The sequence below is a fragment of the Hermetia illucens genome, chromosome 4, assembly GCF_905115235.1.
Source record: "Hermetia illucens chromosome 4, iHerIll2.2.curated.20191125, whole genome shotgun sequence".
Classification (NCBI taxonomy): domain Eukaryota; kingdom Metazoa; phylum Arthropoda; class Insecta; order Diptera; family Stratiomyidae; genus Hermetia; species Hermetia illucens.
The window spans coordinates 85297147-85320361 of record NC_051852.1 but is presented as its reverse complement, the minus strand read 5'-3'; the positions used below and the strand labels follow the sequence as shown (position 1 = coordinate 85320361).

General features: G+C 39.9%; 2 protein-coding genes across 6 annotated transcripts in view; one reads left to right on the top strand and one right to left on the bottom strand.

Moving 5' to 3' along the window:
- LOC119653542 (A disintegrin and metalloproteinase with thrombospondin motifs 1) overlaps positions 1 to 23215 on the bottom strand; it is a 414702-nt gene that overhangs the window by 221343 nt on the left and 170144 nt on the right. The gene's annotated exons all lie outside the window — the stretch shown is intronic.
- Positions 14840 to 16143, top strand: LOC119653543 (granzyme A-like). The gene is made up of 5 exons (XM_038058227.1): positions 14840 to 15016; positions 15076 to 15173; positions 15343 to 15607; positions 15663 to 15777; positions 15856 to 16143. The coding sequence occupies exons 1-5, from the start codon at positions 14870 to 14872 to the stop codon at positions 16119 to 16121; spliced, it is 891 nt and encodes a 296-aa protein (XP_037914155.1). The 5' UTR covers positions 14840 to 14869; the 3' UTR covers positions 16122 to 16143.

Below are 23215 nucleotides of genomic sequence, written 5' to 3'. Positions count from 1 at the left end.
AATTTTCAAATGCGTTTTTCTCGAAACTGCATCTTGAAAATCGGCTGCCACCATAGCTCAAAATCTATCCAACCAAATTCTTGGAAATTTTCACGACTTCTTTAATACATATTTCTACGGTCCGCAAACTAGGATAATTGCAATCGGACAGGTAGTTTTTTTTTTATTCATAAAAAAAGCCGTAAAAAAACACCAAAATTCAAAAAATTAACTTTAAAAGCCCACCAAAAATTTGCCTTTTAATATTTTCTAATTATCCTAGTTTGCGGACCGTGGAATATTGTCCACATTAAAATGCCACTTAGTTTTTTTTCCTCAGATGAACACAGCGCCCTCCAGCGTGGCAGCAGAAAAACACCTTTTTTTGGAGATGGGTGCATAAATTGACATGTATTCCAAAAACTAGCTAAGATATCAAGCTGAAAAATTTATCACATATACTAGAGATACTAATAAATATATGGTGAAAAAATCACTTTTCTATCTTTATCTAGTCCTTCAAAATCATTTTTCAAAAAAAGGCAAAAAAAACGGCCTTCACACGGGATGACCCCCTTAACCACTGTCTGCAAACTAGGATGATTAAAAAAGCTAAATTTTCGATTCAATTACAGACCATCAATATCAAACGCAAACGATGTTTTAAGAATACAACAAGAAACACGGTGAAATCATTTTGCTCCATGATAATTTTGACCTTGTTTTTCGAAATTGATCGAGGAATAGTTGTACTAAACTTGCCATTAGAATATTATGCGTTACATTTTTAGACGTATCATAGCCTAATGAACTATGGCAAAGTCAAGTTTCTTTGGATAATTGACTTAAATTTTCTCCTTCTAGTTGCTTCAGTTGAACGACTTTTGACGTTGTTTCCAAAAATCATCCTTAATAACGGCGCAACAACCGGTATCCGGTCTAGGCCTACCTTAATAAGGAACTCCAAACATCCCGATGTCCACCAATTCGATATCCCTAAAAGCTATCTGACGTCCTGACCTTCGCCATCGCTCAATCTCACTCAGGGTGTGCCTTGTCGTCTTTTTCTACCATAGATATTGCCCTTATTGACTTTCCGGGCTGGATCATCCTCATCCATACGGATTAAGTGACCCGCCCACCGTAACTTATTGAGCCGGATTTTATCCACAACCGGACGGTCATGATATCGCTCATAGACTTCGTTATTGTGTAGACTACGGAATAGTCCATCCTCATGTAGAGGGTCAAAAATTCTTCGGAGGATTCTTCTCTCGAACGCGGCCAAGAGTTCGCAATTTTTCTTGCTAAGAACCCAGATTTCCGAGGAATACATGAGGACGGGCAAGACCATAGTCCTATGGTCCCTATGGTGAGAAGTTTCGAGCGAGACAGTTTTTGTAAGCTGAAATAGGCTCTGTTGGCTGCCAACAACCGTGCGCTGATTTCATCATCGTAGCTGGTATCCGTTGTGATTTTCGACCCTAGATAGGAAAAATTATCAACGGTCACAAAGTTGTAGTCTTTTATCTTTGTTCTTCCCGTTTGACCAGTGGGGTTTGATGTTGTTGGTTGGTTGGTTTTTGGTGCTAACGTTGCCACCATATACTTTGTCTTGCCCTCATTGATGTGCAGCCCAAGATCTCGCGCAATTCCGAAAATGCTGTCGATTATAACATACCTCTTGTAAGATTTCGAAAATAAAACGAAAGGGTTTAAACCTTTTCTTTAATGTAAGTAATAAGAATTGAATCCATAAATGTTCACTCGAATACTAAGGCCATAAATTCTACTAGAAATTCACTTTCGAAGTTTGTGGGTTCAACCAATACAAAATCTTAATTTGAAGGAAAAGATATAGAAGGAGCAAATATGAATGAATTAAACCATAATTTCCTAAAAGACATGATCAAAACTACGTTCACTGCTACAATTAGAAAGATAATACATGGCAGGTTTTATATTTAATTGTACGGGTGCCAAGACCTGGTTCCGCACAGCCCATGGACGCTTGAAGATAAAAAACTTAACTTTATAATTATTCCTGTCTAATTTTCTTGGTGGTGAATGTTCTAGGGTACATGACTGCTCCAAGGGAATGCTTGGGTTAGTGTCAGAATGAAAATGAGATTCTACTAAAATATTCCTAAAGTATGCATTTGGTAAGCTAGTCAACTCTACATGTCCTTGTCAATTCTTTCGCAATTTTTCGCACGCACCGCCTCTGTTGAGAAGAAAATTGCACACAGCTTGGAGTCGCTGTTGAATAAATGAATATGTGAACTATGCGAGTATAGAAGAAGTCCTGCCATTTTTACCATATGTAAGAAAGTCAATTGAAACTCGATCCTCATTGGATCCATGCGGTATGAAGAAAAGCGACTACCCATGATACAAACGTCACCGAAGAGTTTCCAGAATTTATTTAAAAAATTTAAAGTACAAAATTATTCATTAAAGTGGATGTTGTCTCGTTCAAAGTCTTTCCCACTATGATAGCGCTTCACACAATTCTTAAAATATTTTGTGTTCTCGGTGATTGGTATGTGCATTAAAGCGTCTTCGATTTTTACCTTATCCCCCTTTTATCGGTTGCTGAAACGCGTTTCGTGTAGTTAACTTTCGACTCAATTAAACAAACAGAGCGCCAAATCAGATGAATTCGGTGGTTCCTGGAAGGTATTCGTTAGGTGTTTTTTAAAGAATTCGCGGATAATTAAGCCATTGCGCAATGATGCGTTATTGTGGAGTAATAACTTCGGACAAATACCTCATTACGTTCAAAAATACTCCTTGTTCACTGTCTCAACTTCTGGTTAAAATTCAGACTGCACAATAACGTTATAATCTATGTAAACTATGAGCATTGCCTTCTTTTCTGATTGAAGACTACGCGGTTTCTCGACCTCGGGTCACACGTAGGTCGCCACTGCATGATGTCTGAATTACGTGTCGTACTTATCAGCCCACGTCTAGCCTTCAGTAATGAATCGTATGACGATTGTTGCGTCGGGTTCAGCCATAGCCATAGTGACCACCAGATAGATGTCTTCGTAATAGCCTTGTGTCCTGAAACAAACACGAGCTCGTCGGTCCTAGCCTACACGATTGTAATGAATAGGATGCATGTGTAAAAATTGACAACCCGTGGCTACTGAAAATTATTAAAACTGTTTTTCTGCAGTAAGAGAAAAGTCGACCACGGCCAACAGTTGATACGGCCACTTGTCGATCCCCCAGTTTACCGAGGTGGAACTACAAGAGATTTGCAGAAGGCATTGGGATTAAAAAAAACTCGGGGATTAGACGCGATTCCAAACAAAGGCCTCATGTTGGCTGCTAAGATCGGGCCAAAGTGGTTCATAAGCACATTCGAATAGTATTTGATGGAAGAAGTCTTTTCCGCACAGTGGAATTGTGATAGCAATAAAGACGGGTTGCTTCTATTTTGCTACGAGACTGTAAGCCGTCTTCCCCCTTTTCATTTTTAAAATTTGGGTGCAAAGCTCGAAACTCTCCCGAAGCTCTCCATTTGAGCCGGATCTATATCAAGTGGATGCAGACTAAGATTCCTTAATCTTTAAACAAAAAAGGGATAGCAATGGCCATGGATTTGTAGCAGACCGAGGAAGTAAGACTATTCGTGTATTTAAATCATGTTCACGAATGAGCTTGGTGGGCGGAAAACGGAAACGGTTCTAATCACCAATCGTAAGAAAGACAATAGTGTCAAAATACGAATCGGTACTCATCAAGCCGTTTGGAAATTGATCAATAAATACCTCGGAATACTTCGAATATATAAGGGAGCTCATAGTTCATCTGCAGCATGGTAGATATCTAATATTCAAGGGGAAAATATATTTGCCGATTGCTCATTGCAGGGAACAATAGATACCACTGTGTGTGGCTGATAAGCAATCAAAAGGCCGGCCGAAACAACGGTAGCTTCATAGGCTGGATGGAGATTTGAAACGCGATTGCATCCCGAATCAGGCTTTTGATAAAACTAAATAGCGTAACTGATCACGACTAGCCGACTCTGGAGGTCGAGGCCAAGGTTGAAGAAAAAGAAGAAGACATTGACAAACTGCAATTGAAGAAACTTCTCAAGAGCTTAATTAGAAGTGCGTCCCACTTGTCACATGGCCTGTTTAAATTATGCGGTTGCGCAGACGACACCAACACTTGTAAACGAAGATACCCATAACGCATCTGTTCACCTGCGAAAGCCAGGGTTGGTCTGTGTAGAAGATCCGGGCAAGGTTCAAAATTATGTGTAAAAACTGGGGCTAGAGTGAAAATTGCGTGAGTCTGTTATTTTCCCCTTTTTAATTGATATTTCTTCCTTAGGCCTCGTCTAGTTGGGCTTGTCCTAGAAATATGAAATTGCAGTGGAATAAGACACTGTATATGCCACGACTTTGTTGGATGGCTCAAGTGGTTAGAACGCTGGGCTTTCGCAGCGAAAGGCTATGTTTCAAATCTCACTGGTGGCAGAGGGATTTGTTATCGTAACAGGATGCCGGGAACCAGTCGACTCAGGTGTGAATGAGTACCTGAGCCAAATCAGGATAATAATCTCGGTCGAGCACAATGCTGACCACATTGCCTCCTACAGTGTACTGTAGTGTACCGTTACCGTCTTGAATGAAGTGTTCTAACAAACTTCAAGGCCCTGATCCGATATGGATTGTTGCGCCACCGATTATTATATGCCACCATGGGATCTTAAGGCTTCATAAATTGCCAGTAACATACTAAATAGAACAGTTGTGTACCTAAAAATGGTTACATAAAAGAAATCACCAAACTTTTCATGCCTGAGGCAGCCAGCTTCCGAGTTCCAAGCTATTTGTGCTGGATATTTTATTGGTGCCTTACCTGCATGAATTGCTGAATAGCTTTGAAACTTTTAATGAATTTAATAAATTATGTGAATATTGCATGAATGTTGAATGTTGCAGGGAATGCCTCTACAAAAAATAACGAAAGCTTTTGAAGGCCCTTGGGTTATTCACTGCCGTATCTGACTTTATTTACTTTATACTATTTGATACACATGCCTAATCTGGCTCAATCTTTGCAGTTCGTCCAAGATAATTTTTCAGCTCTGCTTCTTTCATTTCTCATAATCGAAATTTGTTTAGTTTTTATCCAGCTTCTTTCTATAGCATTTTCCTGCAATTTGATTTTGCTAGCACCAATCGTTTCTTTCAATGAATGTCGAAAAGTGTTAAATTATGCAAAAAGATTTCCAATGCATGGAACCTGAAATTCAACTACGAATTTCTGCCGGCCAAATTAAATGTCCATTTATACAATTTATTTGCTTTCACTTCATCGGAACTCGGAGGTAAATTTGATATGTGTATAAATGGTCAACATTATCTACGTCTAGTTTGCATATCAAATGGGTGATTGCTATCGTTGTCATTGCTGCGCTAAAACAAACAAAGCTTATTTTCGTACATGAAGCTGCATACACCAAAGGAGGAAAAGAAATTTTTATTGGTGATCTTGAAATGCAAAGCCAATCTTTCAATTTCAAGGTGGGCTGGATGACCAAATTTATATGAAAAAAATTTCAATGTTAACTCGATCTTTGTTATCGCAACTAACCTTGACATGATACTGAAACAATAAAATTTATATTTTTCAAGATCAATTGCTTAGTAATGAATTGGTGGTATGATGGGCGCCATAGATTCTTATCAAAATCTCAATCAGATGGAACTTCACTACCAGGTTTTATTGTTTATATTGGTTAATGTTAAGATGGTGGACGACTTGGGAATAATTTATTTCCGTTTCAATAAGTGTTTGCAGTTAATTGTAAAACCCATTTAGTTACTCATATAGTTAAAAATAATCAATAAATTGGCTGCGTTTTTCCAGTCAATTTTTTATCATATTTCTCAAAGGTATTGCTGTTAATGAAAATATTTCCGAAATGGATAACATTATTCCTCAACAGTTTGGGTTACGTAAAAAACATGGTATGGAACAAATTTACTGATTCGTCTCCGAAAATAGGGCCGCTTTAAGGGGGGAAAACACATTAGGCGGTTTTCAGAATCGATTTTTTTATTGTATAAATCGTTAGCTTTACTATCTCAAAATACGCTGCAGAAGCTTCAAGTTGAAATTCGTGCACCTTTAGATTTCTTGAGCGTAGATTCGAGTGATTATTGAGCTCAGAATCGATCGTCCAGGAGGTAGTCTCTTTATGACCAACTTTGAAACATTGAGGTTCATATTCTTTAAAAATAAGTGAATAATGTACAATTAGAAGTTTTCTGGTTTCAGATAAAAATCGGAGTGGCATACGTTCCGCAATTGGAGAACTTTCAGCGGTCTGATGTCGCTTAAGTTATTTACTTTTGACTTAAAGTTTTCAAAAAATTCCCAACCCCGAAATTTACCGAGAATTCAGTAATCCTCCGTAGCCAACTCAACCCATAGAGAACTCTGGATTCCTCTATGTTGACCACATTAATAGCTTTTGGGCCATTATAAAGCAGTGTGGGTTTTGAACACCACGCCACCTACTCTTGGTCTATTTCGAGGTTTTGCACCGTGTGAGCAGGAAGCGTATCTATAATGCTCCAAGCAGGAGCAGCATTCCGGAGAAATGATCAGCTACTATCATAGTAGCATATGGGGAAGCAACATGTCGCGTGCTATATCAAGGTGAAATCTCTGGGAAATTCGAATTCCCAAGCGGGGTCCGACAAGGACTTTTCCTTTCATGCTGCCTCATCCGGAAGACGTGGGGGGCCACCTTTCGTCAGCATGTGTAACTTCCAGTTAGTTTTCGCCCCTATCCTTCGGTTCACCCTTACTGCCGTTGATGCTTGCTCAGCCTATGCATCTTCCATTTGTTTCCGAAATCTCTTCCTAGGGGAATTACTAATCGACCATGTGTAGCACTCACATTTCTCTTCCTTTGCATGTTTGAGGTACGGAGAAGGCATAGCCTCTGAGCACTCAGTACTCCTTCCGTTATTACCATCTTGACCAAATTTTGCCAAAAAGTACCTTTCCATGTACGTTACCATTCGAAAGCTAAGCAAACCTGTCTCTAATCAAACCTTCCCATAGTGATACAAATTGGTACCTAATACAATCAGATGCTATTCGTTGTTTTATTCACTGAAAGCTTCTCCCTAACACACGTCTATCTTCAATTAAGTTGGCGTCTTCAGCCAACCTTCTTGCATGTACTCGGATGAACGCGGGATAATCGATGATAGTTATTTAATTTAACGGACAACAAACAGAGAAAACTCCAATTAATTGCCCTCAGGAGGAGGAGAAAGCAAAAAACTTATCCTACGTTTAAAACTACTTAAAGTAGAGATGTCCAAAGGACCAAGCTGTTCTGCGTTGAAATTTCGCCGAAACCTAGGAATGGGGAAATGAAAGTAGACTTCGAGCTCTGCTAGGGGCACGTTGGAAATGTCTGCGCGACATGTGTTATAAAACGCAGGACGGCAGGGGATGTCGTCAGCGGCGAAGCAATCCATTAGAATCCTCCAGCCCCGAGGAAAGTTTAAAAAGTGTGAATAGATCCATCCAGATGGATCTACGCTGTTGTAGGAAGGGAAGGTTCAGAAAGCGGAGGCGAGAGGGGTAGTCCACATGAGGGAAGCTTTTCTTAAAGAAGAGGGAACGGATGAATTTACGTTGTACATTTGCAAGGGCAAGACAATCATCACAGTTACGGGAGGGAGACCAGATCACAGAGCAATACTCGAGGGTATTTCTCATGAGGGAATTGAAGAGAGCTAAGAAGGGTTGGATAGAGTCAAAATCAGAGGACGAGCGAAGTATAAAGCCTGACAATTTTGCAGCACGATTGGCAAGGCAATGGGTGTCAAAGCGGAGCTTATTGTCAAAAGTGACTCCGTCTTGAGTGGAATGCTAGCAGGATATGGAATACCCGTTAAGAGAGTAGGAGAAAGAAGTGGAGATTTTAGGGAGTAGCAAATATAGTGACACTTTCTGACGTTTAGCGCTAAACCATTAGTCGAGCACCAACCAACCAGAGTGTCCAGTTTAGATTGAAGGGAAACACAGTCCATAGGCGACGATATAGCGGAAAACAGCATAAGGTCGTCTGCATAGAGTAAGCAGGGACAAGTAAGGAGGGGAGGAAGGTCGTTAATAAAAAATAAAAATAACAAGGTACCCAGAATAGATCCCTGTGGGACGTAAGGGGAGGGGGAGAAGGGGCGGGAGGTACAGCCGTCAAAAGAGACGTGCCAGGATCGGTTGGAAAGGTAAGAGGCAAGCCATAAAACAAGTGGTATGAGAACGTTTAGAGACGGGAGTTTGGATGAAGTATCTTGTGATTTACAGTGTCGAAGGCTTTAGCGAAGTCAGTGTAATTGGCATGCACTTCTTGCTGTGAATTTAGATATTTGGCGAGCAAGTTGGTAAAGTCAAGCAGTGGACCTACGTTTAACGAAGCCGTGTTTCTCTTTCACTATGTGGTGATTTCTCTTTCACTATGTGGTGATCACTGGTGGGCGGACAACCAGTCACTGACATATCTTTCCAGGATTTTGGAACAGGAGGAGAGGAGGGAAATGGGACGGTAATTCTCGGCAAGCGTACGATCGTCACTTTTGTGTATGGGGATGATGAGAGCCTCTTTCCACAAGGTGGGAAAATGATTCTCTTTGAGGCTTTTGTTGAAAATAAGAGATAGGGATAGATATATAATCGATGTACTTTTTGACTCTACCCAATAAGCATTGAGTTGGAAATGAGTTGCACTTTGCAGTGAGCTCATCGTTTACACAAGACTCAGTGAAATGAAAGGTGTTGTCTTATTAAACTGGAAAAATTGGATAAAATGAATGAGACAGACGGGCCCTTCCGATTTTGCATGCTACTTCTGCTTTTCGGTAACTTATACGGAATGCATGTAAGCGAAAGCGATATAAAGGGTGCTGTTATTTCTGTTCTGTTCTGGCACTTTCATCGTTTGACACATGAAACGCTTATGTGGTCTTCGCCATTCAAATTGAAGCTTTCCATCCTTGGTTCTTTCATAACCGGGCAATTGGATCTCGTCCTTGAAACGTGTTAGAGCACAGTACCAGTGGACTAGGAGGCAATGTGGTCAGTATTGGCGTTTGCCCTCGATCATTACCCTGATTTGACTTACAGCTGAGTCGATTGGTATCCGATATCTATGTAGTCGCGGTTGAAATCCTCCTGGTAGCAGGGGGATTGATATTCTTGCACCCTAGCCTAACATCTACACCATTAATAGAGATAAAAACGTCTTAAGGGGTCTCAAAATGTTTTCCACGAAGCGCCAATTTAAGTTTGGGAAATAGGAAAAAGTCGCAAGGAGCCATATCGGGCGAGTATGGTGCTTGTGGGACGACATTGACGTTATTTTTTTCAAACAGTCACATACAAGCGCTGATGTGTGGGCCGGTGCATTGTCGTGATGCAGAAACCACGAATTGTCCTTCCATAATTCTGGCCTCTTTCGGCGAATATTTTCCCGTAAACGCTTCAGAACACTCAAATAATATTGTGCATTTACTGATTGACCTTCGGGAAGAAACTCCGAGTGCAAGACACCTTGACTATCGAAAAAAACAGTTAACATCACTTTAACCTTCGACCGACTTTGGCGTGGTCTCTTGGGTTTCGGCTCATCTGGATAGCGCCACTCCGAAGATTGTTGAGTAGTTTCAACATCATACTCGTACACCCAAGTCTCGTCACCAGTAATGATGTGCTGAATGTCCCTATCATCCATAGAAAGCATCTCTTCAGCCACAGTTTTCCGACGTTGTTTTTGAAGAGAATCCAGCAATTTTGGCACAAGCCGCGCGGTAACCCAACGCATCCCCAAAATATCATGTAAAATGCTGTACGCCGATCCAATCGATATGCCAAGTTCACTAGCTATTTCCCTTACGGTCACTCGACGATTTTCGGATACAATTTTTTTTACTTTTTCGATGTTTTCGTCATTTACCGATGTGGCTGGACGGGAAGCATGGGCCAAGTTCTCAATAGATGTACGGCCCTCTCTAAACGATTTATACCAGCTAAATACCTGCGTACGCGATAGAGCAGATCCACCATAGGTATTTTGCAGCATTTTTAATGCGTCTGGATAAGACATTCCGTTTATAAAACAATTTTTTAAACACACTCTTTGTTCAAGTTTTTTATCCATAATGAAATTCGCAAAAATATTTCGCCGCCTACTTTTTGCTAAGCGATTACAAAGAAATGACGTTGCAGATCACACTAAAAATTGACAACTAAAATCATTGCAGTCTTAGATCTCTTCATAAAAAAAAAATTTAAACATTACGTCAACAACGGTTAATTTAAATGATACAGTCCGGTTCAATTTTGAACAGAAGGTACATATACATATATTCTAAATACTAAAAAAAGCTAAAAAAGGAAAACTAAAACGTCCCGATGGACCCCGCCGATCATATAAGTTCAGTTTCTATGAGGATGACGTCATACAAGAGTGCAACAAATTTATGTGAAATGCGAAACTTTGTTAATAATAGTTGGATTGCCTTCAAACTGATGTCAAATTTTGTACTTCTGGGATGAACTTGAGCGGGACTTTCCCGCAAATTTCTAAAACATGGTAATCTACTTTATTTGAGCAGGTATCGGGACGAGATGTATTTTTAAGCCTGAATTTCATGTAGGATCATTGTGATTTTTTTAGATTTTCAGGTTGAATAAGTTCTGAGTACGAGACCCGTTTAAAAAGTATTCAGAGAGCATTTTCATTTGTACTCCACATTATCATATTCTGTGAAAAAAATTACACCCCCTTTCGCATGTAGGCCGCTCACTGCATCTAAAGGCACACAGACCACATGTTCTCAGCAAATTTCGTGACAATCGGTTTAACCATTTTCGAGTAAATCTGGTGTGACAGATGGACAGGCGGACAGAAAGATACTGAATCGATTTTAATAAGGTTTTGTTTCACACAAAACCTGAAAAATGTGACAAAGACGTAAAATTTTCAAAGAGGCGTAGGTTGTATTCTTTGTGTGACGTGCCAAAACGATAAAGTTCAACTTCATTCATCTCCGAAAACAGAACCAGCATACGAAATAAATCGCAAGCTCGTATTTATAATAAGACTGTGAAGTGATGGCTTATCTGCCGAAAAATGGAAACTAACTATTAAATTAATGGAAAAATTGCCAACTTATTAGGGTTTGGCAATAAGACGCAACTCCAATTCCAACGATCCGGATATCCTCGTTTCGGATGTGATCAAACCATGTGACGCCACTAGTCCAACGGAGCATCTTCGTTTTCATTACCGCAAGACGCCGTTCACTGTCTTTTATAGTCGACATTGCGGTAAAATTTAGATTTGAGACGTTCGTTGATACGTCGATCACAAAGAACACCAGTTGTGAAACGCCACTTCATCCAGGTTGCGTTAATGCGTGAATTAATTTCATAACGTAATTCTCCATTGACTGACAGCGTTGACTCGAGGTATTTAAAACGTGTGCCTGTTTCATGGGGATCGGTCTTCAAAAATTCAGTTTTGTTTGGATTCAATCTGAGACCGTGTTACATGAGGCGATCATTCCATTTTTGGAATTGTTGCTCGAGATCATTTTTGTTAACAGATGCTAGGAAAACATCATCTGCATAAAGCAGTGTGTAGGGCGCTGGACGTTGGATATCCCTTGTGACGGTGTCCATAACAAGAACAAAGAGGAGTGGTAGAGGGCACTACATTGATGAACACCAACAGAGACACGAAGCGGTTTTGATACACCCGCCAAACTTCGAACTTTCATTTTTGGATCGTGGTAGAGCAATTGAATCCAGCGTACGAGTTCTTCTGGCACTAAGTGTTCTCCTGGAGCATACCAGATGAGTTCGTGTGGGACACGGTCAAACGCTTTCTCCAAATCCAGAAATGCAATGTAAAGATGGCGATGATTCTCACGGTGTTTCTCCACGAGTAACGGCACAGCGTACATTGCGTCAGTGGTTCCGCAGTTCTGGAAAAATTTAGCTTGATTCACGGTTATTATGATTCAACCAGTTCGTAAATACGGTTGTCAGGAATGCTTTCAAAAATCTTCATGCTATGGGAAAGTAACCGGATCGGACGATAATTTGTAGATTCTATTCTACTGGACTGCCTTTTTTTTCTATATTGGAAAAGTGGCACTTTCTTGCCAGCCAGATGGTATTTTTCCTTCCTGAATAACCCGATTAAAGAATTCACTGAGCTACAGTGTTGGGTCCCAACTCTTCGCTTTTCAAAGCTCAGATGCGATGTTGTTAGGTCCTGTGGCTTTCCCTGATTCCATTCGTTTTATTGCCGCCTCGACTTTAGTTGCGCTGATAGGTGGAACTGGTCCAAATGTCGGCAATGGTTGTGGAGATTGAGGATGGCAAATTCTTCAGTTGAAATCTGCTCGAAGTATTCTCGCCATCTATCCGTTGCGACTCGACGGTTGGTAAACAAAGTACCGTTCATGTCATTAACGCAACAGAAATGTTCTATATCATGCGTGCGTTCGTTACGGATCTCTCTCGCCATCCCGAGTGCCCAGTTTATTGTAACGGTTTTTGTAATAGTTCGTTCGGGTGACAGTGACTGCTTTCTTTGCTTCCCGGTTGGCATTCTTATAAATTTGCCAATTAGCCAGCGTTTTATCGTCAAGAAATTTGTGGTAGAGGCGTTTCTTTTCACGAACCTTCATTTCAACATCATCATTCCAAAGCCAAGTATCTCGGTTGATGTACCGTTTATCTGGCTTGGTGATCACAATGGTTGCAGAGACCACTTTTTGGATCGTTTCTTTCATTTCGTTCCACGATTCTTCCACATTCGTGATGGTCGATAATCGTGTGAGTGAGATCGTTTCATCTTTCTTCTCACCGAATCGCCACCATTTAATGCGGCGCGGGCCAGTGTGTTCCTCATGCTGTCTTATCAGGTCGACCTGTCTGTGTTACGTACGCGGTGAAGAAGTGAATATTGCAATCAGGTGATATAATGGTGGGCTTCATCAGCCGAACGTCAAATCGTTCGACTTCTTTAATGGCATCACGGAACCCCTCTGAGACACCAACTCATATTGAGTGTGTGGGCTACCAAAACAGAGAAGTTTATAGCCATTTTTATCGCGTTACAGAGTGCAGATATCAATGCGCATTTTCCGAGGGGCTTTTGCGAGTTACTCGGTCTTTCCAGTTAGGGTGCCAACATTTAGCGTGCAGACACCTATTTGTTTTGTTCGTTTTGTTCGGACTATCTCGTTTACGTCCTTACGCCGTCCATGCGTCAAAAACTCTTGTCCATTTCTCAACAGAATCGACGCTCGTCCTGCCGCGTCGATTGAGGTGAACGCCCAAGCATTTCCGATCCGATCATGTTTGTACCGACATTGTATGCATTTTTTTGGTCGGCCTGTCGCGGGATCTGCCACCAGGAGAGATCAGGTAGGTTTCAGCATAGTGGAATAACAAAATTTTTACCGACCGATCAAAATCCACAGCACACTTATTGGCCAGCTGGTGCTGAGACCTGATGCAATTATCGTAAAGCTGAGGCGGCTGGTTAGTTAAAAAGCTATAAGCATGCTCCAGGAGAAGGAGGAAGAGGAAGAACTAATATATGGCAGAATAAACTGTAAACGTTTATTTCTCGAAATCACGTTTTTTGAGTTGACAGACACGATTAAAAGAAACTATTAAGCCGATTACACTGAATTTTTATATGTTGTTGGTGACGTCTGGCTATCGCGTGATCATGTTCATCGGAAATAAATTTTCCGATTTCCAGCCGAATTCCGGGTTAGAAACTCAAAAAACGATTTTCTCTTCAAATGGCTGCCATTTTGTTATTTATCGCGAAAAAAATATCCTAGGCTTTCTTCTCTCAGATGTTGCGGGCTCGAGAAAATACATCCGCCATCAAATTTGGCATTTTTTTAAAAAAAAATCGAAAAATTCGAAAAGCAGCTTGAAAAATTGAGAATATTTTATTGTTGAAATATTAATAAATATCTGTGCCAAACTTCAAAACGATATCTCTTTCCTTCTACGAAAGAAAAGTCGTCGAAAAAAAGTTTTCAAAAAAACAAAAAATCGTAACGAAAAAACTCCCTTAAAATAACTTTTGGGTAGAATGAGATCGTTGACTTGTGTGGAATTCTATTGTAAAATTTAACAAGTCAGAAAGTCAGAAGCTCTCCCATTCAGATACGAAAAGTTTTATGCATTTATTATATAAGGTAATTTCAATGGACATTTGTCGTACTTGTACCTAGCTCGTAATTACGCAGACAGACAGACAGTAAACCGATTTTAATAAGGTTTTGATTTACGCAAAACTTTAAAACAAAAACTTCCGATCAGCCCGATCCTAAATGATATTGAGAAATAATGGACTTGGGGGGCAAATAGTATAGAGAAGAAAAAGCAATTGGTGTATCGATGTATCGTGAACGTTTGCTGAATTTCTGAAGAATTATTGAGGACTGGATTGACGTGCGTTGTGGGTCACAGAGCTGGGATACTTTAGCTGAAAAAGTTGGGGGTCTTTTTGTGGAAAGAGGCCATTCTCTACTCAAATTTGAAGAAGGATGATCACCCTCGAATTAAATGAAATATCTAAGCCTGTTATTAACTAGATCCCGTAAGGTAGTTCCTTGAGATTACGAATGATGGAATGGATTACCGAATTTAATTATTTTTTCAAAACCTGAGACTGATTGGAACCTAATATGAATTTTTCATTAAAATGACTAATATTTTGGCAATTTATTATAAGCTGGCATTTTTATGTCAAAAGAGTCAAAAATATTGACAAACGTTTATTTTTTCAGGTTCAATGTCTGTAAATTCTTTGCTTTTATTTCAAATTTTAACAAGCGCCAGCCATAGCCATTTTATTGGCTCGCCCCTCCCGCTAACTGCAGGAAGACCTCTTCCCCCGGCGCAGGAAATTCGTGCTCCACCGAGACAATATACTTTCATAGTATTAAAATTTTATTTTCATTTCACGTGTGTTAGTCACTTTTCAAGTTTTCTCGAAAGGTTCGAATTGATCTACGTCGGCAACCAATATGTGTAGGAGCAATGATAAGTGCAATGCTGGTCCTTACATCAGCAGAATGCCTAGTGGATTACTGGCCGTAAGTCCTCTTCGAAACTTTTTAAGACACAATGAAGAGAATAGACATGGAGGATAATCCCAGGATTGCAAAATGTTTTGCTGAAGTCTAAAACTTTTTTTGGAAGTCACCAATTACGATTGAAGTATTTTTAGGGTAATTTACTTATTGCACTTCTTCTTTTTCAAAGCCAAGAAAAACAAAACATCGAAGTAATTGCCGGGGAAGCAATGACGTCTCCAAATTCAAGTTCTTCTTTAACGATTCGACGACGCATACGACGAATTTCAGTTTATTATAAGTACAAGAAAGGTGTCCGCGCATTCGATGCAGCCCTTTTGTTTCTTGGCAAGGTCGAGAATGGCAACCAGTGGTTTAAAACTATCAATGTGAGGCGGAGAAGGGTTGAGGACGGAGCTATTTGTGAAGTATTGGGTATTGGAATCGAAAGAGAAGTAGGTTAGGATCGATAAGGAATTCTAACATAAAAGTCTCTTTCTTATTTGAAAGCGCTCTAAGGGGACCTACGATTATGCACTCAGAATTACATATGTATATGTGTACGACGCGTATTGGTGCTACTCAATATTTCATGTCCAACTCTATAATCACCAGTTCTGCTCATGTGCGTAGAAAGTCTTGTTCCAATATTTGGTTGGCATAATTAATACTTGGAATCATATTATTGTTATGGCAATTACAGCGAGGCCTCTGGGATATGCTAAGGAGTTCGCTTTTGATAAGGGAAGCGCAGTGATCTGTGATGGGAAATTAGTTGGCATTGATTCGCTATACTATAATCGATCGAACTATCTATTGCCGGAAGTTTACTTTTCCGTTCGTTTCTTTTGGCAATTTTTGCTCAGTTCAGTAGAGGGCAAGGAATTACAAGCTACCCATGTTTACGTAGATAGTAAGTGTTTTTTTCTACTTTTGATTTTATCAGAGAATATGAGAATTTTGTTTTAATAAAGTGTATCAAGGAGCCTGAGATCCGTTGTTCTAGTTTTTGTATAGAGAACCATTCAGATTAGAACTTGCTTCAGAAAGGATGTGGAAACCAATCACTCTGATAGACATAGGTATATATCATTCGTATATGGAACGGGCAAATGAAATTAACAGAACAAGGCGCTTAATGTGATCCTGTACAATTATAAACCTATTGTTATAAAAGTGTATGCTGAATGCCTATATCAAGAATTTAATCCGGATGTATCTATTTCAATTATATTTAGGCAAGGTGTACGTTTGAAGGCTTTGAGATACGTCTCAGATACCGCAGTTCTTTTAACCCATATTACAAAGAGGTAATCATCAATCTGATATTAAAATATATTTAGAGTAGATTATACCTTCGCTAGCTATCTTACATAGATTGCTCAATGTGCTAATATCTGGTATCAGGTCGACATTTTCCGTTTCCACTTCCTTCGAAGTGACAAACGGTCCTTCCCAATGTTCTGCGGTCCGGCAAACAGCAGGCAAATATCGGGAGAATCGACGTTGAAAAATTTGTCGAAGCTCTCTCAAGAGAGGTGAATCAGCGACAAGACTCATGCGCAGACAGAAGAGCCGCAACTGAATGGCTAGTTTTTTGCTAGTGTTTCGGCTCCCAAAAGGAAATTGCGTTCTGGGAAATTACTCATGTACTGGTGGACTGCTGAGATTGCAATCCTAGGAAGGAACTGCCTTAGACTTCGGCAGATTGCTCAGCGTGCAAGACGAGGTGGCGCTTAGATCCACAAAGTATAAAAGTGGGAAAAAGGAACTAATCCATGAAATCAATAGGCCCAAAGCACGCTGCTGGGAGGAGCCAGTTAACGACATAAACAGAGAGCCATGGGACCTCGGGTACAAGCTCGGTGCCTATCGGTCACCCTGTTCTATGGTAGCTGCGAAGATGGAAGAAGTCGTCCAGGCCCTTTTTCCTATTCACCCTAACCGATCTGCCGCTGTTGATTAAGTAGTGAGTACTAAGGAATGCCCACTCTTACTGCAAAGGAACTGAGGAGGTGGTCCTGTCCATTGAGGAGAAAAAAGCATCAAACCCACCAAGTAGAAACTGGTGTGAATATATAAGCCAAACTTTCTACTCGATGCATTTAATGCATGTTTGACAGTGGTTGTTTTTCCCTCCCGCTGGAAGGTTGCAAGGCTTGTGCTGATAAGCAGCGTATCCTCCGCTCAGTGTGTTGTATACAGCGGGGAAGCTGCTTTAGAAGTTTATCGAGCCACGACTAACTGACAAAATACGTGCTGCGGGAGACAAAAAAATTTGGTTTTAGAACGTAGCGATCCACGATTGACGCTGTTGAGGAGGTGGTCCAAGCGGTAAAACTGGCTGATGCACAGTCACCACTGTCGAATGGTACTCCTTGTGACCCTCAACGTAAGAAACGTTTTGAATTCTGCGAGGCAGTGCGACATGTTTCAGGCACTAGAGAGTCGTTTCCGCACTCCAGGTTACCTCTTGTGGATGTTAAGGTGCTATTTAAAGGACCGCGCTTTTCTCTGCGAGACTCGGAAAGCACAGTGCAGAATGACGGTAGCATCGTGGGTGGCTCAGAGATTTAGAATGCCTTTTACAATACTCTTCTATGAATCGAGATGATGAATAGCATCTGGTCGAATTCGCGAATTATGTTGCAGCACTGGTTACCGCACGCAAGGTTGAGCAAGCTCAGTCCACACTAGGAATGGTGATGTGGCAAGTAAACAGATGGATGGCTGACTTTGGATTCTCCCTATCTCTGGAGAAAACCAAAGTCGTGGGTTCCCAAAGTTCTCTCTATTTAGGTTGGCGGAACCATGGTTTTGTCGAAGCCGACGGTGTAATACCTCGACATCATGATAAATATGAAGATGAGCAGATTCGCAACGATTGCCGGCTGGTGTCCAATGTCATAGGTCCCTTATCCAGCGGGCTTTGCTTGTTAATGAGTCCGGTTCATTCTGTCCTCTTCTAAGGTTCTGGAATATGGGGAGCTCTCGATAGCATGAATAGAGAGCGCACCAGGCAGAACTAATAGTTATTATCAGAGCGACATATAATATCGTGTGCTGCCTAAAAGGTCTTCTAGTTATCGATTACGTTTATCATACGGCCGTGCAAGGCTTGAACAGATCACGCAATCTTTCTTCAAGCACCTTGACTATGCTGATGACATCTGTTTGCGAATCCTGCATTTTGGCCAAGTGGTTCTGGATTTCGGGAAGGAGGAAAGTAGAAGTGGATACATACACCAACAAAAGCAAGGTTCTCAGTCTGATGGGAGATCGCACTCTCCATATCTACCTTAATAGGTAGAGCTTGAAGGAGTTGATCAATTTGAATATCTTGAAACCGTTGTTTCTACAGACGGTTCTATCGAATTTGATGTCGCTGCCTCCGCTGTTTTGTCCAAAATGTGCAGTTACTTCAACACCAGCATAAAATTGAGACTGTTCCGGGTTAATGTTCTTTCTCCGTTGCTATCTGGGGGTAATACATGAAGAGTGGTATTCAAGAGCTGCAAGCTTCCTTCAACACTTGTTTGGGTTGTGTCATCGGGGTACTCTGGCCTGATACAGTTTCCAACAAACAACTTTGTCCGCACATGGGCCAGAATTCCGTGAATGTCTTGTTGAGAAGCTAAAAGTTGCAATGGATAGATCACATAAGGGAGGGCGACAACTCTGGAGCAGTGGAATCGATTATCCGAAGATGGCCGGCGACTGAGTCGCTCTCGAAGCATATGGGTGTAGAGTAGAGAACTGTAAGATTCTTGGGAAATTCTGAACGGGAGAGGTGCGTAGGCATGGGGCGCTATACTTCAATTAGAGGTCAATGGCAAATATTAGGCCCCCAAAAATACATTCTTAGTGAATTAATAGCGTTGATCGAAAAACGTGTGAGTTGCTGGGTGGTCAAGAATTTATTGATCTATATCATTTTGCAACTTCAATTACTTTGCTATTATGTGCAATAATATGAAAAGTGGTCACAGCTGTACTCACAAAGAGAAGTTACGAAAGGGTACGCGAACTTCATGGCTGCCTTTGAACTTTGAGTGAAATAAATGGAGGTATGCTTCTAGATTCCATGAATTCATTTTTCAACGTATGATGGTCCATTGTCCCAACCTTCGCTTTTTGTGTGTATATTTGGACATTTGTTGAGTTGAGGTTTATCATACTGATCGCAATGTTTTATTTCTGACCGTAAGCTGTTTCTTAGATAATGGGATTGAAAGAAAACTTTATTGTAAATAGCAAGACAATGCCAGCACATTTTTATAATACTTTATATTATCTTTTCTGTTTTGTTTATCATTTGTATCCAATTTACAAATCGGTTGTCGTTCAAATTACTATTATATAAGATATTTAGTGGAATGTCATGTTAGATGGGAAAGTACAATGAGAAAATCAACCGGAATGAAATTCACAAAAAAAAAGATTGCGGGGGTGGTGGGTTATGACTGGCATAATCTATAACTTTTTGGGAGGTTAGGAAAAATATTATTTCATCAAGGAACCATAAACCACCTGCGGACCATAAATCAAAAACATCTATAATCATATTTGTGTAGGTGACGCTTGAATACAATTAGCGTTGAAATCTTGGTATAGTTCTAAATTTAATTAATATTGATGTTCAATCCTTGCAGTTACTTGTCAGTGTGGACCCTGCTGGGTGCCAGGAATTTCATTCAGAATATTTTCAATCGCAGCAGTCAAGCATTTTGCTATAGCGGTACAAAGTCTATGTATGGACAGACAAGGCCATACTTTACTCAAAAGACGGTTTGGTTTGGAGATGTAAAGAGTGCAACAAATGCATAATTTAATTTTTTCTGTCCAAATGCGAATAACCACTATTACCTACAATAAATCCTATTATATATTTTTTTTCGAATATCAATGCGAACAATTTTCAAAGTATCTTTCAATCACTCCCTGTACTAAAGTTAACGTACAATAATGCCTTTGTCGACTTCAAGATGAAGGAATATACCAACTTGTATAATCTGCTTTTTGCGTGAATCTAATGAACAATAATTATTGTAATCTTGTTATTAAAAAATCAAAATTGTATCCATTGGAGCAAACATTGATATGAACTTTTACTATCAATCAATCAATTTGTAAAATGAATGGAATTATTGTATTAATAGTGAAATTTTCGACTTCAAATTTGATTTAATGGTGGTATTTGCGGTGCAAGCCAGGTATTTCTCTAATTGTTCACATGTTTGAAGGAGAGAATTGTTTGGTGTGCGAGGTATCTTGTAAATTTGAATTGTATGCAAATCTTTGTGAGGGGTAATCGAATAATGCATGTATAAAGTTAATGGTACTCTCAAGTGAATGGTGGAGCATGTCCAATTCTATTTGCATTTGTGTTTTGAATAAGGCTTGTGAATGAGATTATATTGTTTCTTAGTTTGAATGCTCGCTTCACTTTCAAATCTATGAGATAACTTTAAACTTGTTATATTGGAAAGAAAGGTTACGTATGCATTCAATATTTCTTTTGTTATATTTGATATCATTTTTTTTACATTTTTCATACATTCCTTTTAGTAGAATATTGACATGATGGTGCTTAGACGGTTATCCTAGTGTTAAACGTGTAGGAAATTATCACTAAAAAATTATAGAAGCTATTATATTCTTCATTATTGAACCCTTAAATTAAAAATTTATGATTACATAACGATTTTTCTCTGTGCTATCCATGTGATATCAATTTCTCATTTTTATGGTTTTTGTGAAAAAAAAAACCTAATTAAAATCGATTCAATGTCTGTCTGTTACACCCGGTTTACTCGGCGGCTAAACTAATTGTCACGAAATTTGGTGAGAAGATGTGGTCTATAAATCCCTTTACATACAGCAAGTTGCACTATTTTGCGTTGAGTTTGAGGAGGAGCTGTCCATACATGGAGAAAGGGAGATATACATCTTTTTTCACAGAATATGGTTATTTGGGGTATGAAACGAAACGGCTCAATTAGTACTTTTCGAATCTTGTGATACTCGGTGATACATAAGGGAAGAGGGGCTCGGAATGTGTGTCCCAAAAAGTGAAACAGGTCTCGTTCTCAGAACCTATCTAACCGAAAAATATTACTATATTTTAGAAAATTATCCGAAAACCCCCCTTAATTTCATCCTAGAAGTACAAGACTTGACATTGGTATAAGAGATAAGGCATAACTTTGGAAGTTTCAATGAAACCCAACTATTATAAACAAAGTTATGGACGTTCAAAATTTTGCATTTCACCTAAATTTATTGCACTGTAAGAGGTGTATGACGTCATTATCATATAAAGTTAACTTTTGTGAACCGCAGGGTCGATTTTAGTTTTCATTTCTTGGCTTTTTTAGTTATTTGCAGTGGCAATTACGTGAGGTAGACATGTGAATAACAATAATAATGAAATAAAAATATTAAAGCTTGCGTGTAGTGTCCAAAAAAGGCGAAGTCATTTGTCTATAAGTGGATGCAGCGATAAAAAGAATAAACAGTTTATGACTTTCCAGATGTCAGTTGAGTAGGAAAAGTGACCAAGAGGGACGAAAAATTGGGCGACAGAAGAAATATGTTTTTTTCGACGAAGTGTTTTCTGGGATTTCGCGCCCATACCACGTGCTTGGTGTTCCTCGTCGAGCCAATTTGTCCAGTCAGTGCCCCATTGAACATCTAATCAAGGTGCTTGGGGCTGCGTCTTATCAAAAGTTTTGATCCTTTGCACCTATTTACCGTCAACCTGAATACTTCCAAAATCGTTGAAATTTATGAGGAAGCATTGTTACCGTCTGAAAGACGTTATTATTAATTCATCTAAAAAACGGGGATGAGATCTTTCTGGAGGAAAATGACCGCAAATGTCGCAAGTGGCTCTGCATAGACACGAAATGAGAAATCGTCATTCTGGATTAGCTTGTAAAATCGGCTGTTCCTAATCCGATTAAACATGTCTGGGCCTATATTACATTGAACGGAAGCCTCGAAGAAAACATGTGTTGGTCTTGAAACTGCTTTCTGAAAAATATGCTAAAAAATTTAGTGGAAAGTATGCTTCGGAAACACCAAGTGATTATCGATACTAGTGCAGATTGAACTAGTTAATAATGTTATTGCACACTGTCTTGGAACAGCTTTTATTAATACAGTATAATCCCGATAATTCGTATCATCAAGGAACTGTCGAGTATCAGGATTATCAATTATCGGGAGAGCAAAATAAAGAAAATTAAATCTAGGGGCTCTCAGTTTTGTACGAATTAGTCGGGAATACGAATAATTGATGTATGACTTATCGGAATTCCACTTTATAGGTATAAAAAAAGTTTGTGGAATAATTTTTGTATATATTGTACGTACATGTTATGTGTTAGATCCATAGCAGGAAAAAATGGGGTTGCTGCCCGAAGATATACATAATTACATAACTTCCAAAGGCTGGCTTGCGTGTGTATCAGTGGGGCAATGAGGATATGCCTAACGGCATCCCTGGAGGTCCTTCTGGGATTAACCCCTCTCCATCTGCACATACAGATGCAGGCAAAGAGGACAATATTCAAGATGGCCGGTAGTATGAGTGAGGTGGGGAGCTGCCTAAATCGAAGGAAGATTGATATTCTTTCTAGGCGGTATCCCGAATTACTGATACCGAGGGAAAACATCACAACGAGATTTCGCTTCGATAAGAAGTTTGAAACACGTTGGAGTAAAAAGGCAAACTGGCAGAGCGTGGCTGCGATATACGGCTTAAACCAGCAACTGATTACTTGGTACACTGACGGATCCCTCACAGCAGAGGGAGCGGGTGCCCGTGTCATTGGTCCAAGGAAAAAGTACTTTGAGCCAATGGGCAGGTACACTAGCATATTCCAGGCGGAAATATACGCCATAGACAAATATGCCTCCTTTAATCTGCAAAAGGAACTACAGGGGGCAGAACATAGCTTTTCTCACCGATAGCCAAGCAGGGATCAAGGCACTTAGGTCCAACCAGGTGAACCGTAAACTGGTGTGGGAATGCCTTGAGAGACTGAATACACTCGGCT

What these genes read in the sequence shown, in the direction of transcription:
- LOC119653543 (XM_038058227.1), top strand. Translation starts at nt 14,870, where the DNA reads ATGTCTGTAAATTCTTTGCTTTTATTTCAAATTTTAACAAGCGCCAGC. An exon ending in CGAGACAATATACTTTCATA is followed by an intron (nt 15,017 to 15,075) that starts GTATTAAAATTT and finishes TTTTCTCGAAAG; the next exon opens with GTTCGAATTGATCTACGTCG. An exon ending in TGCCTAGTGGATTACTGGCC is followed by an intron (nt 15,174 to 15,342) that starts GTAAGTCCTCTT and finishes TCTTTTTCAAAG; the next exon opens with CCAAGAAAAACAAAACATCG.